Source organism: Lipophrys pholis (genome assembly GCF_963383615.2).
Source record: "Lipophrys pholis genome assembly, chromosome: 19".
NCBI classification, from domain to species: Eukaryota; Metazoa; Chordata; class Actinopteri; order Blenniiformes; family Blenniidae; genus Lipophrys; species Lipophrys pholis.
In genome coordinates, this window is record NC_137647.1 from 15,629,311 (window position 1) to 15,644,841 (window position 15,531).

Below are 15,531 nucleotides of genomic sequence, written 5' to 3' on the forward strand. Positions count from 1 at the left end.
TGTGTTGTCGAAAAACATTCCTGTTCCAGTACTTGCTAAATATAACAACCGCGTCTCTCATTCTGTCACGATATTCTAAATAGTTTAAAATGAGCCCTTGAAATCAAAAGAAGTAATAACAGAAGAAGATAAGTAGAGGCCGTTTTATATCCCCGCTGACCTGGGATCAAACTGAAGCAGCCTGTCTAGACATCAGCTTCACTTAATAGCAGCATGCCACAGTTCATTTTCCTTATTTTGCATCCTGCTTCCTTCATGCAGCTCCTCCCTTCTTGTCTGCAATTTTAGCAATTCAATTCTCCAATTTTTTGAGTCCCTTAGCTTATTTTTTGTTTTTGCCCGCCTCATCATTGTGTGAGTCAGGCTTAGCTTTAGTTCTGGTGATGGTGAGAGGAGGACACGGAGGGCAAAAACAAGCCTGAAAACAAAGAATGCAGACAGTTTGCAAAGAATGTGTCCTCCTGACATGCCACAGATGATAATAGAGGTTTCACTTTTCTTTTTTACTTTTACTTCTCATGTATTCACTATCAGAAAATGCAAGAGATTGACAAGTGAGCACAAAGTACAAGGTTGCATGAAGGCTGTATGAGTGTCTGTTTATTGTTTGAGATATTGTGACAGGGTTACAATAAAGAGAAGACTGAACCACGTCACATTACCCTCATTATATTGCAATTACGTTCTTGATTTTGAAACAAAGGTACACAACAATGATTTGATAAGACCTCTTGCTTAATGAGACTTTGCTGTAACTCCTGTGTTCATTCAATTAGTAAATAGGTCTTCCATTCAGGTCTAGGCACCCCAATTCTCATTTTCCCAAGTGCGACACACCCCACCCCTTGCTTCTCCAAACTTTACCCACCCCCTGCCATTAGCCTTCAGTGTCCCACATTGGGTGTTGGCATTCCCCCTGAACATTCAGGACATACAAACTCCTCCCCCAAAAACTCCTCGGATCTTCTGCACCACCCCCCACCCCCACCTTTCCTTCCAAACCCGCACACACACCCATTTGATTGTGATTGACAGTGTCTTTGTTCCATTGTGCGGAGCTGTCGCCTCTGATGAAGACACATACACTGAGGCTCTGCTCTCATTGTACACTGCACATAAACTACAGGTCTACCACCAGTTGCACTGTCCTCTCAGGATCGTCCCTGTACATTTAGACTTGCTGACAACAACCGGCTTGGGCACAAGCAGTGTCCTCCAGGCCAGACCGCAGCTCTTTCACAGTGTGGACCAGGACCAGGGGGTCCAGCCCTGATGGGCTAAGGGGGCCAGCTGGAGAGGGAGGCTCGGGGCTGCGCAATGTGTCTGAGGTTGTCATTAGTTTTCACCCCTCCTCAGGGATGGGAACCAGGTCACATTCTCTCACACGGCACAAAGCCGGGTGTGTGTGTGAGAGGGCTGGGGGTTCAAGGGAGGGGTTTTGATGGGGAGCAGGCCATGACCTCTTTATATCCATCAACAGATCACTAACTTGGCCCATAGACATGCTCGTATAACACATTCACATGCATGCAAACACATGCTAATGTGTGCGCATGTGCACAGACAGGCACACTCACAGAAATGCATATGCAAAAAGTAGCATGTGCTCTGCATGGTGGCCTAATATGTATTTTTTGCTTGAAAATAAAGTCTAACAAATAATTTTTTTTAACACCTGTTGCAAAGCAACAATTATCATTCTGAAGCGATTTTCTAAAATTACCAGTAAAAACAGATTCTTCCAATTAATTTGAATAATGAATTAATATGAAAGAAATTAATAACACAAATATTCTTTAAAAAAAAAAAAAAAGTGTCTGCATCATCATCTAAAAGCTTGATAAGGTTTCATTGCACTCATTTTTTTTTCAAGTAAAGGCGATGTGTCTTTCCAGCTCTACTTAACCAGCAGGCATTTTGGCTTGACATCAAACAAAAAGCACCATGAGAAACTGTTTGTTTGTGATGGCTCTAGAAAGCTTAATATCTCAGTCAGCAGAATGCACAATTCCTTAACTTTGAATCTAGTTCACTTTTACTGTAACTAGTTGTTTGCTACATTATCTATTACACCTGGGCTTGTGGGCAGTGAATTGCCAAAATGTCTGCAGTGACAAAGCTCCATCCTTAGAAAGCAACAGGTTGGCTCCAAGAGGGTAAACAATGAAATACTGCCCTCTCCTGGTTTCCAAGCAGTCTCGCAAAGGAAAATCTTTGAATTTAGACTAGATAAGAAATTACAACTGAAATACCTGAATAATGACACGAATAACCCTGGGGAAAAGAACAGAAAAATTAAAAAGAAATATTCAGTTGGGAGTAAATCAGAATTCTGTTTATTTTTTCAAAATCAAAACCCTAGATTAGAAATATCTGACCCAACTCACAATAAACTTTAAAAACCAAAATATTAAGCTCTTCAAAAGATTAAAAATATGATTCAACAGCAGTTATCACTATGAGAACACTACATGAAGGCAACAATAAAATTAAGGGTAACAAGAAACACAAGAAAAGCAGATACATATTATGACTCTGTCATAATTGCGGTGAGCCTGAGTGTAAACTTATCTAAGGGGGAGAGTTTTATTATTATTATTATTATTATTATGTACTTATATATACACTTAATTCTTTTTCATGCTCATTTTTGTGTGCTAGGTTTTCTTGTCCATCAGACTTGTAAAGTGTTTCATGCTCTCTGTGTTTGCGAAGGCATTATCTAAACACTTTGATGACAGTCTATTATTTCCTCCCATTAAGAAAATACCAAGACATGGCCCTTTCTCCATATTACTTATGTACAATAATTCAAAAGGTGTTTGCGATTCTGTGTTGTGGTGCATGCTTGTTTCTGTGGCAGTACAAGAGGTCACCTTGCATTTAGCATCTCTATGACAAACTGTGCAATCGTGCATGTTGTCAGGTAAAGCTTATCATGGTAGTGTCGCTGACCTACGAGGCGCCTCATTTCTCTAGGTTACAGGATTTAATCTACCTGTGCAGTCAAAATCTCAGGGAAAGCCTTTGAGGAACTGGTGGATTCAACAAACTGGGAGGATCTGGGGCACGGGAAGGATCCAGATCTTCAGTTGGGCGAAATGGTGCGTCTACGCAAGCAGCTGCATGTCAGGCACTTGAGGATGCTCATGGTGATGTGCATGAGAGGTCCAAAATTGAAGAGTAGGTTGTAGAAGGTGTTCACAGACAAGCCGCCAGTCTCATCTGCGTATTTCAAGGCCACAATGGGGGTGTACAGGCTGTTGGTCAGATTCCTGAAGCGAGGGCTGTTTGACTCAATAACCTTTTTAGTGCACTGGAAAGATGAGAGACAAACAGTTTTTAGAGAACTTACTGCAATAAAGGCTGACTGTTTGTACATAAAAGGTATCTTGATGAGAGTGTGAGTTAGAAGCTAGCTTCCTTACATTGGCAATGTCCTCAGGTGTCTGGCCCATGGCCTCAAATATGTCTATGGACGATGGCAAGTAAACGTCTTTAAAATATCTAACAGTGTCTGCATCTGCTCCTGGATACTCCATCTTAGCCACATCCTCCATCATCTTTGTCTCAAACTCAGTGTGCACTGGGCCAGGCTCAATCATCGACAACCTAGGGGCGGTCAGAGACGGAACAGTCTGTGAGGATGCATGTATGGTGCAAACTGAAGACAGATGTAAAGGATCACAGAGGACAGAAGGTTATATACCGGATATTGAACTTCATCAGCTGCACAGCCATACTCTCGCAAAATCCTTCCATTGCAAACTTAGAGGCGGTGTACACATCATTGAACACCACTCCTAAACAAAAACAGGGAGACAATGACATCACTGCTTTATATTTTTTTCTTTCAAACTGTATATGGGAGCTTGGAAACAAAGTCAAACTAAATATTAAATATTAAACTAAGTATTCCTTAACCTGCTCTGGTAAGATACGTGGTGCTTCTTGATATACATTTGGATCATAATCATACCCTGAAGGCCCATAACGCTGCTCATGACCACAATGTGTCCAGAACGCCTCTTCTTCATGTCTGGCATCACTTCTTTGATCATGCGAACCACACCAAAGAAGTTAGTTTCGAATACTCTTTTCATCTCCTCGATGCTGATACTTTCCAGCGGCCCGAGCAAGCCCACTCCTGCGTTGTTGACTGACAAAAAAAAAGAAAAACACACACAGACAAACAGATGACACTCTATATAATGCTTAGCGCTGTTGCTTCATAGAAAGGAAGTCAATGTCTGATGTCTGGCTTAGAGATATTCTCTTGCAAGTACTTTCTAAGAGTGATTCAATTTATTTCCACAATCCAGTAATTGTTAAAAAAACTGCTTTTTGGTAAATTTCCCATAAGAGTGTGTGTGTGCGCGTGCTGGTGGATTACATGCAGTCGTAGGTATAGGGTATAGGGATAACGTAGGTATAGGAGGTGGTTGATCAGAAAGAATTGATTATTAGATATTGCCACCAGATGTCAGTGTGTGACCACTGCAGAAAAGTGTGACATAACACTTTATTAAAGAGCTTGTGGGTCTTGAGTAATTAGGTAAGAGGGTGACATGTTGGACTTTGGAAAAGGGACACGTTCAGTAATACATGACTTACCCAGACTAAACGTTTGCCCATAAAAAACAAAACAAAAACAAAAGCAAAAAAATGTTTGTCAATATAGGAATATACTTATTGCTTCATAACATAACCACCTAATAAAAAAGAAACCAGATATATTTAGTATTTGAATTTCATTTGAGCCCCAGTTTAGACATTGAAGCCTTTATGGGCACATAAAGTGGCAAGATTTTATCTCTTTACTGTGATGGCTCTCTCTGGAGGAATAATGTATCTGCCCTGAGGAATGTTGAAACTATTTCAATTTCCTCCTTCTACCTACTCCAATCATTCCAAAACAACAAATTGTGTAGCTACTGAGTTAACCCTTTATGGGTATAGGACCATATATGGTCCCTTTCAGCTTTGTATTGTTTCTTTAAAAACTAGCAAGTACAAGTGAATACAAATTACAGAACATATACATTTTTTTTGTATGACAATCACATTTTGTTAAAGACTGGTACCATGTGACGATTGTGATGGAGAAATGTTTTTTATGTAAGTTAGAAATTCAACCTGTTTTGATTTATTTGTTTATTTATTTAATTGATTTTATGAAAAACAGTGTCATGTCATTTTGATCTGTTTAATACTTCTCAGTGGATTTCTTATGATGACATTATGTTGTCTGGACTTGACCTGATCAATAAGGCACCCAAATGGAAGTACGACTGTCAATGATATGCAGTAATGGGACATTGATTTAGTTTGTAGAATACGTTGAGGGTTTACACTAAATCTACGTATTCATAATATTGCTGAAACAAGCTTGTTTTCCTCATCCCTTGCTGATTAATTTTTCATCCGTCAGCAACAGAGAGCATCCTGGCTTTCTGCTGCACTTAGTGATTCTCCATCTGTAGAGTGGACGACTGAGGACTCAGTGGGTGGTGAGGGTGGCAGAGCACATCATTGACGGACCACTGCCTCCCCTCAGAGACATTTACACTGACCGACCTCAAAAGATCCGGTATATCTTAAAGTACCCAACCCACTCTGGATATCAGCACTTTTTCCAAAACACATTGAAATACATTTAAAACCGGCTCCTAACCCCAGACATGCACAATATTATCTAGAGGTAGAAACATTTAACTAGCAATCATGTCTCTGGATTGTGTAGGGGAAGCAGGAGCACCTGTAAAAAGTTCACATTGGAAAGGAAGAACCTGCAAACTCCACAAAGACTGTCCTTGGCCTATGAGACAGTAGAACGCAAAAGTGAATTTATCCAGATATGGATAAAAGGATACGTGAAAGGATCTCAAAGCTGGACAAGGAGCGAGGCAGAGAATAAAATGTTGTGTCCCACTCACTCAGAATATCAATATGGCGGTCCTTAACTTTGTTGATGCACTGCCTGACGGACTCGTCACTGCAAACGTCTAATGGAAACAGCGTCAAGGTCTTTCCATACGCATCTCCAGCTGCTTCCACAAGCTTGTCCTTCTTCTTTAGGTCCCGCATTGTGGCAATAACTGACGGAGGAAGAAAGAATGTTTATATCCTATTCAATTGATGCAGATATTTTTTATTTGGTGCGCAATCACAAATCTGAAATGTGTGTGATATCGAGGTGGGAAATAACTCGACCCTTTATGTTCCTCATCGCTGATGAAGTGGCACACGACTGAAGCAACCATAAAATGAAAGTTGACGCGCAGGAGAAGAACACACATTCAACGTTGTGATAGAGTTAAAAGCGTGGCGTTAGTCCCGAGAAAAGACCACGCCTCAGTTTGCAGAACATGAAATTGATTTCATCTGAACTTTACACGCTGGGCCACATTAACCTACATACAGCACGAGTATCTATCAGGACCAGTCTCCCTGGCTATCAGCGGTGTTGACTCGCCTTCCATGGCTTCTTCCACGCTGTTCGCTCGACTCACACTTTGCTGACTGACGTTATCTCGCAGGGAAAGTGAGGCAGTGCAGTTGCATAATAGCAGTAAGCAGGAGTAAACAACCTTGTATTCCCAGATTCATCGACATCTACCTGTTGTCCTTGGCAGATAACAGCAAACTCAGCTGATTCTTGTCTCAACAGACAAAAAAAGAAAAAAAAAAAAGAAGAAAATGTTATTATGCTGTGCATGTTTTTCCGCTGTTACACATTTCATGATGGAAAAAGCATGAAAAAAATACAAAACAGACCTATTTTCGGTAAGGTTACTGTGTCTGTGCCATAAAACACGTCTGTATAAGCAGTCAGACAAACTGTTCATTACTGACATCTTGTGAAAACTGATTAATTCTAATCTTGTGATTTAAGAAAAGAGTGTCTATGAAGCAAGAGAAAGATTTACGTATTGCTAGAGAGGCGAACAAGAGAGCCATTGTTCCTCAAGCCCCTGAAGGAATTACTCTTGGGCAGCTTAAACATTCTTGAAAGAACCACAGTGCATTGCAAAGAACTGGGGCAGTCTGGAGCTTTCTTTTCCTGAGTTATGTGCATGTTACTGCAGCTAATTATTACTTTATGTACGAAGCAATATTTAATCTCGGCTGGATTTTCCAAGAAACTGAGCAGATCAGCTTGATTGCTCAGACATGGCCTTATTGAAAGCAGGTCACAATGTGAAAAAAATCTGCTCTAACCAGTGTTTGGAGGGAGAGCGCAGTTAATCGCTTTTGTTTGTCATCTATTTCAATTTCATAAATCCCATCAGAATCCAGTGGCCCTAAAAAAACCCAAAAGAAAACTTACTCTTGCTCAGTTACTTTTGAGGAGACAAAAAACAGAATCTGAGTGACTCCACTGATGTATTAGTTTAATTACAGGATGAATGAAATGACAACAGTAATTAAGGGTTTCAATGTTCCCTCAGGCATGGTTGCAATTCTGCGAGGAGTCAAAACCACTAATAAAGTCGCAGGGGTCCTGAGGCGAACCTCCACCAACAGGGGTGGGGCTGATAAGGTGGATAAGGTGAGCTAACACGATTCCGTCTGAGGCACCATGACGCGGAAAAGATGTTGGGTTCAATTACAGTCTCCAGAGTGACATTAATGATGGCTGGGAAGCAGGAGACACACAGACCAACAATGTCAAAGTGGGACACCCTAACTCCTCCGTGTCCCAATGAAGACTTCAAACAAGGCCCTTGCTTTGGAGTGAACCTTCGCTTGTACAGGTCTCAAACTTTGTCCCCCTTTCAACACTCGCCTCAGTGAGGGGACTATAGGCACATTAGACACGGCACTAAACCGGAGCAGGCGGTCTACAATTCACCGCAATAAAAGGGGGCTTTGTGCCGGAGAAGTCACTTGAAAGAGAACTGACTAGAGTCCTTTTATGAATCCTGCCTGGCAAGCGGCATCCTTGCAGAGCCCTGCCCTGGAAACTGCGCTTTCAGATGATAATTGTCGAGCCGAAGGGGCGACTGAATCCCAGTAACTTACAAAAGGGATATGGATCCGATATTAGTGGGGTTAAAAAAAAAAAAAAAAAATCTCAAAGGACACGACGCTGAAACGCGTACGAGCGTTTACGATGGAGCGACGCGCACGAAACTCGTCCTGCGTACGCGTCAAGGAGGCATGTCGCGATTGCGGAGTTTTGTAGGTAAAAGTAAACACGGGGATAATTCAGCGACTGCTAAAAGGCTTTCTACTGATAGGTCCGATCAAAGAAACAAAGTAGAAGACGGCGCATTTACCATGGTAACGCTTCTTTTCATCTCTGGCCAGCGTGACGGCAATTCGTAACCCGATGCCGGAGGAGCAGCCGGTGATCAGCACAACTTTCTGCCCGCTGTTCGCCATGATTTGTCCGCGTAGACTCTTGTTTTTCAGCGGTCCTCTCTGCTCCGGATGGTCGCTGCAGAAAGAGCTACCGATCACCGGACTTTAAAAAACTAAAGCGGATCATGCAGCCACAGCAGCCATGTGAGCGCTTAATTCAGTCACATGTTCAATAAAATCAGTAACTCACAAAAAAAAAAAGAAAAAAAAAAAAAAAAAGAAAAAAAAAAGAAAAAAACTAACGTCGCAAACACCCCGTGCAGGTTGTTTTTTTTTTTTTTTTGAAAGAAGTTGCTAGATGTTTCCAGTCCACAAAATGTAGTTAACCCCCCCCCCCCCCCCCCCCCCAAAAAAAGTGTGGACGTGCATGTGCGTGTCGCAGAGGGGGCAGTGCTTATTTGACTTCTGAGCTGTTGACCCCAGCAACAAATGATAAATAATAATAAAAAAATGTTTCACAGAGAGATCCACCACAATAACTTGTAAACAATTTATATTTTAAACTTTGATTTTCATTTTTCCACGACACAAATCAAATTTGAATCATAAAAAATAAAACTAAACTGCGTTGTTTGAACGAGGTTTTGAACGAGTGTGGTATAAAATAATTAAAAACAAATCATAAGAATGATTATTTATATGGCTTTTATTTCGAGGCATATTTCCCAGCTGTTGCTTTGACAATGGACTCAGTTCAAGGAGTCCTTGTTGTAATTCATAATACTTCATTCATTAAAAATATTTTCAAGGACCTTAAGTTTGGATGGGATTCATTGTAATTAGTTAACTTAATGGACTGCATTGTGCTGCCATCTAGTGGTAAAATACACTGCAGCACGCATAGACGTTATGATTAATGGAGAAATGATGCTCCCTGCATCTAAATGATAAGACAGTTTAATACAATATGAAATGAATGGTCTGAGATGTGTCTGTAATTCTTTTAGCAAGGGTGTGTGATGCTCAGTCGCAGACTTTGTACCTGAAGCATGAAGGGGACAAAGTTGCACTGATAAAATCTCAGATAAGACTTCCTTCTTTTCCTATGATGAAAGGACATGGTGCAACAGTCAGGGTCTATCTTGCTCGGGCTTGTTGTTACATGTGATGCAATCATATGCAATCTGTCATGGCATTAAGGGAGACCTGACACACAATGTACACTGCGTTTTGATTTTTTTATAGGCCTGAGGAGAAGAAGACTGAAACAGTATGTTTTCCAGATGCTTTTGGAATGAGACTAATAATAGCATGCAGTGTGTCTAAGGAGTTATTCAGAGCGATAATAACTAAGAATCAAGTCGATGAAAGTTTTCTGTTTTCTTTTCAACACAATTGAAAGTTTTATTTTTATCTACGTAAGTGCATTGTAAACATTGCATGTGGATTTCAAACACAGCTGTTTCCCTGTGGATGTTTTCTTATTGTTATTTTTAAGCAGCTTGATTGTATTTTATACAACTTTTCAAAGATACGTAAATCGCACAATGTGTACACATTACGTTGATGGTTCAATGTGGGTTCGCAAATTAATTGTGAATAGATAAAATCCCCAGAAATCACATTGTCTGCCATATAAAATGTACATTTATGTTGATATGCAATTTTTCCCCCTCCTAAAGGCATTTACACCAAATGCATTAAATACACAGTGCAATATATAAGTGACCCAAAAATCACAATTGAACAAAATACTAAGAATTTTCATAGACTTCCAATCATGGCTGATTTTGATATACTGTGTGTTTTGCTGACAACACCCAGCAGACTGTCACCCTAGTTTCTTTCCCAATTTCCTTTTTCTGTGTCCCAACGCTGATTATTTAAAACATCCCTAAGCTATGACCCATTTCTCACATGGGGAAACAGAAGTTAAAATAAGATAATAAGAGAAGAATTTACATTGTCAGATAAAGTATGTTTGAATCCAGACTGACAGTGTGAGAGAAAAAAAACAAAAAAACAACAACAATGGGCTCTGCAGCAACATTTCAGTTCACATATTTGTAATTCACTACATTGTCGACATTTGACTGACAGTAAGTACATCAATATACCACAAAACATGAGCTGATAAGATTGGTTGAATATGATTTTTTTTTTTAAGGATTCACTATTGTTGCCACTGTATTTCAGGACTAAAACAAATGTGTGGCAGGTCAGTAACTGGTGGTCTTACCAAATGGGTCATGAGTGAAGAAAAAAGTGACTGTGAACCGTTCACCTAGATTATCCATCTAACTCTGACTTAGTACTTAATCCTGTGGCTCTTTTGTAACCGAATCACTGAAGTGAAGTGAAGTGAAGTGAGTTCTATCCATCCATCCATCCATCCATCATTTATCTATTACTGTTACACACCAGCCTGAACCAAGTGCTACTATTATTGTCACATTTTTGATTTGCAATTGGTCACCATAATTGTTAAATATATTATTATTATTATTATTATTATTATTATTGCAAAAGAAGTGAAAGTGGTCCAGACTGATTGTCATCTACATGTGGATAGAGTGTTAGAAGAGCTCCCTGAAGCCACTGGGATTAGGTTCATGGTGTCCTGGCATGCATTCTCCTGTGCCTGCGGATAAAGTGGACAGGTGTGGATCGAGACGAGGGAAGGTGTCGAGCTGTGAGTGATGTCTGCCAGCCTTCAAGCTATTTTTTGTGGAATTTCAGAAGACTGAGGAACTAAGACAAAGAGGGAAAGGGACAAACAGGAGGAACAATGCAAGCCCAAACGTGTTTTATGATGGGCTTTTTCTGTTTTTAAAGTATCCTTGTAAAGCTGTTTCCTCAAACTTTCTCCTTTCCACTTTCTTTACTGCCCTTCTGCACTTTTATGCATACAGTAGAAAATTCTCATTCAAGCATCTGCTTTTTCATTATTCCTACTCAGAACTTTTCACCTTTCTCAGACACCTTGGAGCATACTCCAGCTGTGCCCTGGGCCCAAATCATCTCCAACCTCATTGCCAAAGACAGAGTCATAGAAAATGACACTCCAATCCTTTCTAAAGCCTTTTTTTTTTTTTTTATAGCTTAATAGTCAATTTCCTGTGTACTGGCTTTGAGGACACATGAACAGATGCTCCTGGACCTTTCTCTGCTTTTTCAGCTGACTGTATGATGTCTGTTTTCATTCATCATTATTAAAGATGCTCTGTGTGATAATAGTTGCTCATGAAAAACGTTTTTACTATTATAAAAATGAATGCAGTCATTGTCGTTCAAATACATCCCTTTCACACTTTACAAACACAGTGTCAATTGGACACAGATAATATGGGAATGTTTGAGTTTACAGGGGCCGGTGACACATATTGGCAGCCTTGCTTCCGTCAGTCTGACCCTAGGCAGCTGTGGCTACATACGTAGCTTACCACCATCGAGTATGGAGTGAATGAATAATGCAATGTAAAGCCTCTTTGAGTGTCCTGAAAAGTGCTATATAAAACCTATGCATTATACGTATGCATTATTACATCACACATCAAAGCCATCACTTGTATTGGTCTTCCTGTTGAACATATCTGTGCGGCAGCATTGGACAAGTGACAAACTGAGGATGATGCCAGTGAAAAGATCATTGATGGTAGCTACGTGAAAAAGGCCCAAGGGACAGGAATGTTTGCCACAGGTCAGGAGTGGCGCTTTCTCCTCTTTTGTGTGCAGTCTGCAGAGGAGGTGTGGAATGCAAACTCCATGAGAACAGAGGCTAAGAAAGGGACGCAGGAAAAGAGTGGCCGGGGGTCTGTGCATGGCAAGGAGACTTGAACTGAGAAAGAATGGGTGCAAGGAAGGGAGTGAAAGGGTTTTGGGGAGTCTGAGAGAGACACGGTGCAAGGTTAATTGAGAGAACGTGCTGAAAGAGAATCTCGCAAGCTTCGTCAAAAGAAGAGCGTTAACTGTGGCTGTAACTGGGGACCACATATAATGCACATTGCTCAAAGAGTACCTTGAAATCAATAACATCAATGTGGCTTTTCTGAGCGCCATAGTGAAGGACATTTTGAGGGACATTCATTACTGTTACGGCTAAAGCGAGTACATTACTTGCACATTTTCAAGCGAAGGCTGCTTAAAATGCTTTATTCAAATAGTGTACAATTTAGATTGCACCAAACAACCTTATTCATGTTGAGGCAACAATAAACAACAATTTACATGGCACTACATTGAAAATTCAACAATCATATAGGCTGTGAAACGGGCAGTTAAAGATTAAAGGAAAAAGAAATGTTCGACTCGCTCTTGGTTAAAAATGTAGGCAGATCAGGTCCTACGAGGGCTGATTACTTATCCTCTCTGGAACCAAGTGGTAGAGCTCTTATGATCAAATAATCCTAGTTTTTTGAAGTTATATACCATGAGTGACTATAAAACTAGAAGTAATTTCAAAGAAAATTGTATGACTACATTTTGCATTATAACCTCTACTCATGATAACATTTTCCCATAACTGCTGTCCCACTTACAGATTTAAACACAATCATGTTGCTTCTTGTCGTCAACCAGCAGTGGAGAGGAGTGTACACAGCACGTGTGCGTGTGGTCACTGTGTAGTATATTCAGTCTATTTGTTCAAACAGTTCATTTAACAGACATGGTCCTTAGATGTTAATTAGCTTAGTCGCCCCTCATCACTAATGATTATAATTATCACCAGACTGGCAGCTCCCTTTACTTACTGGTCTAGTGCAAAGGAAGTTTTTCCACATGCTCTCTCATGGTCACAACCCTTGGTTGGTAACTTCTTTACAGAAACATTCATTAACCGACTGTGCAGAGTATTATACGTTAATGCCAGAACTTTGCTTTGAAGTGCATGCTCTGGTGATGATTATGTTGCTTTAAACCAAGTTAAAGTGCAAAAATACTAAATAGGAATCATGTGCAGTAAGTGCAGGCATGATGAAACACCAAGCAGCCAGTCTTGTCCTGTCCTATGTGCTCACTCTGCTTTTTTGCCCTCCTTGGTGGTTTGAGTGGTTACAAGATGGTGGTTTAGTATGAGGCGGTGTCGTTTGGTGAGAGCTCATATATATGGACGCATGCTGAATAATATTATCAGTGGTCAGTGCTTCGACAACCTATGAGGGGAAAAATTCCCAAAAGTGTTTAATTCATATATAGCACACATTGGTCGATGCTGGGCATCTGAATTTCACCAACTGGGGATGAATAAAGTACTCATCTATCTATCTATCTATCTATCTATCTATCTATCTATCTATCTATCTATCTATCTAACAAACAAACAAACAAACAAATAAATCTGCTATTTTAAACTTAAAGTGTTCCTTTGCTCAATTCAGTTTTTGAAAAACTTCAATTTTAAGTCATTCTGCATAAAAGTGCACTGAGACCACGGAGCTTCTTTTTCATGTAATATGTACTGGAGAAAGATGGTAGCTTGAAGTCACAGACTTACAATGTGCAAGAAAAAGAAAAGGCCAACGCTCTTTTAAAGCTGATTCATAATTCTGCTTTAAATGGTGAAGTTAATTGACAGTGGATTAGTTGCCACATTGTAGAATACACATTGCTACTAGTAAGACATTCATCATGCGTGACGTATGACAGAAGGTATTCTATTTTTAAAAAAGAGTCTAAATAAACAAGACAACATAATTTAATAAAGTTGTAAAATAGGACCTGAAATTATTAGTCGGTAGCTTTTTGATATCATTTTTGATATCATTGTCCTTTCTGATATCTTGAATAACAGCAAAAAAAATATAGATAAATACAGTTCTGCCTTTAATGATACATAAATCAGTTATGGAGAGTTGAAAGGGGGAGCTGCCTCTTTCTTCCTGATCATTAACCTGCTATCCTGTTCTGGCATGTTCAGCAACACAAGAAGCAGATTGCAGAGGGACTCAACTAAAGACTCTCTATTTCTCAATGTTCATCTGCTCCTCACTGCACTTCAACCTTTCGTGATTAATCACAAAAAACATCATTTATCAGCATGGAAAAAAATATGGAAGGAAAGATTATTTCACTTTGTGACGCAATATCACATGTCAATCATTCTCTGATTTCTTGGAAATATCAAATTAAATTGACATGTGACCAGACATAAAACAGAAAAGCTTTTTTTCGTCCCCGATGTCTGGTAGAGATACATCTTTACCAACTTATCTGCAAGAACATGCAAAAAAAGATAAAACTGAGTATTTTAGTGGTTTCTCGTTTGAAGTTTTTAAAATTGTGTTGATTGATCCTTTGCTGCAACTAAATAGGCCATCCAGCTTCCAGATCAGTTTTTTGCAACATGTATGAGATTATTTTTGTTGGAAAATGATGTCTATCTAACGTATTCAGTGTCAGACTCAGTAATCAGACCCTCCCAAGTAATTAAGTTGACAAACCACTGGTCTGAGACAAATTAATTGATTTAATCTTAATTTCATTTTTTTTTTTTTTCACCTTATCACACTGTCTTGCTTAACATTTAAATGTATGTGTTGGCACATGCTGGCACACTCAGTGCATGTTTGGTGCGCACCATGTGGAAAACTGATGTCTGGAAGTTGTTAATGTGAAATTTATTTCCGTGATAAGGAAATTATTCCATAATGGAAGCATGAGTAGTTGTGGTTTGTGTGTGTGTGCGGTGCGTGTGTGTGTGTGTGTGTGTGTGTGTGTGTGTGTGTGTAGGCTGTCCAGGTTCAGTGCTTGGACATTTGTACATAGGACACGCTCTGGAAATATTTCTCACCCAGAGCTCAGACTACTCACTGGACTCTTAGTAACTATCTGCTAAAAGCTGCTCGGAATGTGGCCCTGACTCAGGCTGGCTAAGCTGGCACTGAGACGGGAGATGGTGGGAGGTCAGGGGGTCCATTGTTTACCTACCACATCAACTTCACTCTGCCCAATCATCTTCATGTTCCCATCAAACCTCTTTCTGTCTCCGACTGCCTTTGCTGCCTGTGTTCTGTCTCCTCAGAAAGTGTTTTTTCCTCTCACTGTGTGGTTAGAGACTCTTCTCCCTGCAGACATTAAGGGTTGGCTCATTTTCTCCAAATATTCTGTGGGATTTAATCTCACAGTTACTTTACAAAAGCCGTCATTGCTTGGACTCCAGAAACATTATCTTTGGTACTTTTCCAATTAGACAAGGTCTTCACATGTCTTATCTCTCAGCATGTC

General features: G+C 40.0%; 1 protein-coding gene across 1 annotated transcript; it reads right to left on the minus strand.

Annotated features, from left to right (window-relative positions):
* Window positions 1–2,315: 2,315 nt before the first annotated feature.
* Window positions 2,316–8,538, minus strand: rdh8a (retinol dehydrogenase 8a). Its single transcript, XM_080488875.1, has 6 exons — window positions 8,283–8,538; window positions 5,937–6,098; window positions 3,980–4,159; window positions 3,710–3,803; window positions 3,429–3,612; window positions 2,316–3,316 (listed from the first exon to the last, which is right to left on the minus strand). Exons 1-6 carry the CDS (start codon window positions 8,386–8,388, stop codon window positions 3,089–3,091), a joined length of 954 nt encoding a protein of 317 aa, XP_080345001.1. The 5' UTR covers window positions 8,389–8,538; the 3' UTR covers window positions 2,316–3,088.
* Between the last annotated feature and the right edge of the window lie 6,993 nt (window positions 8,539–15,531).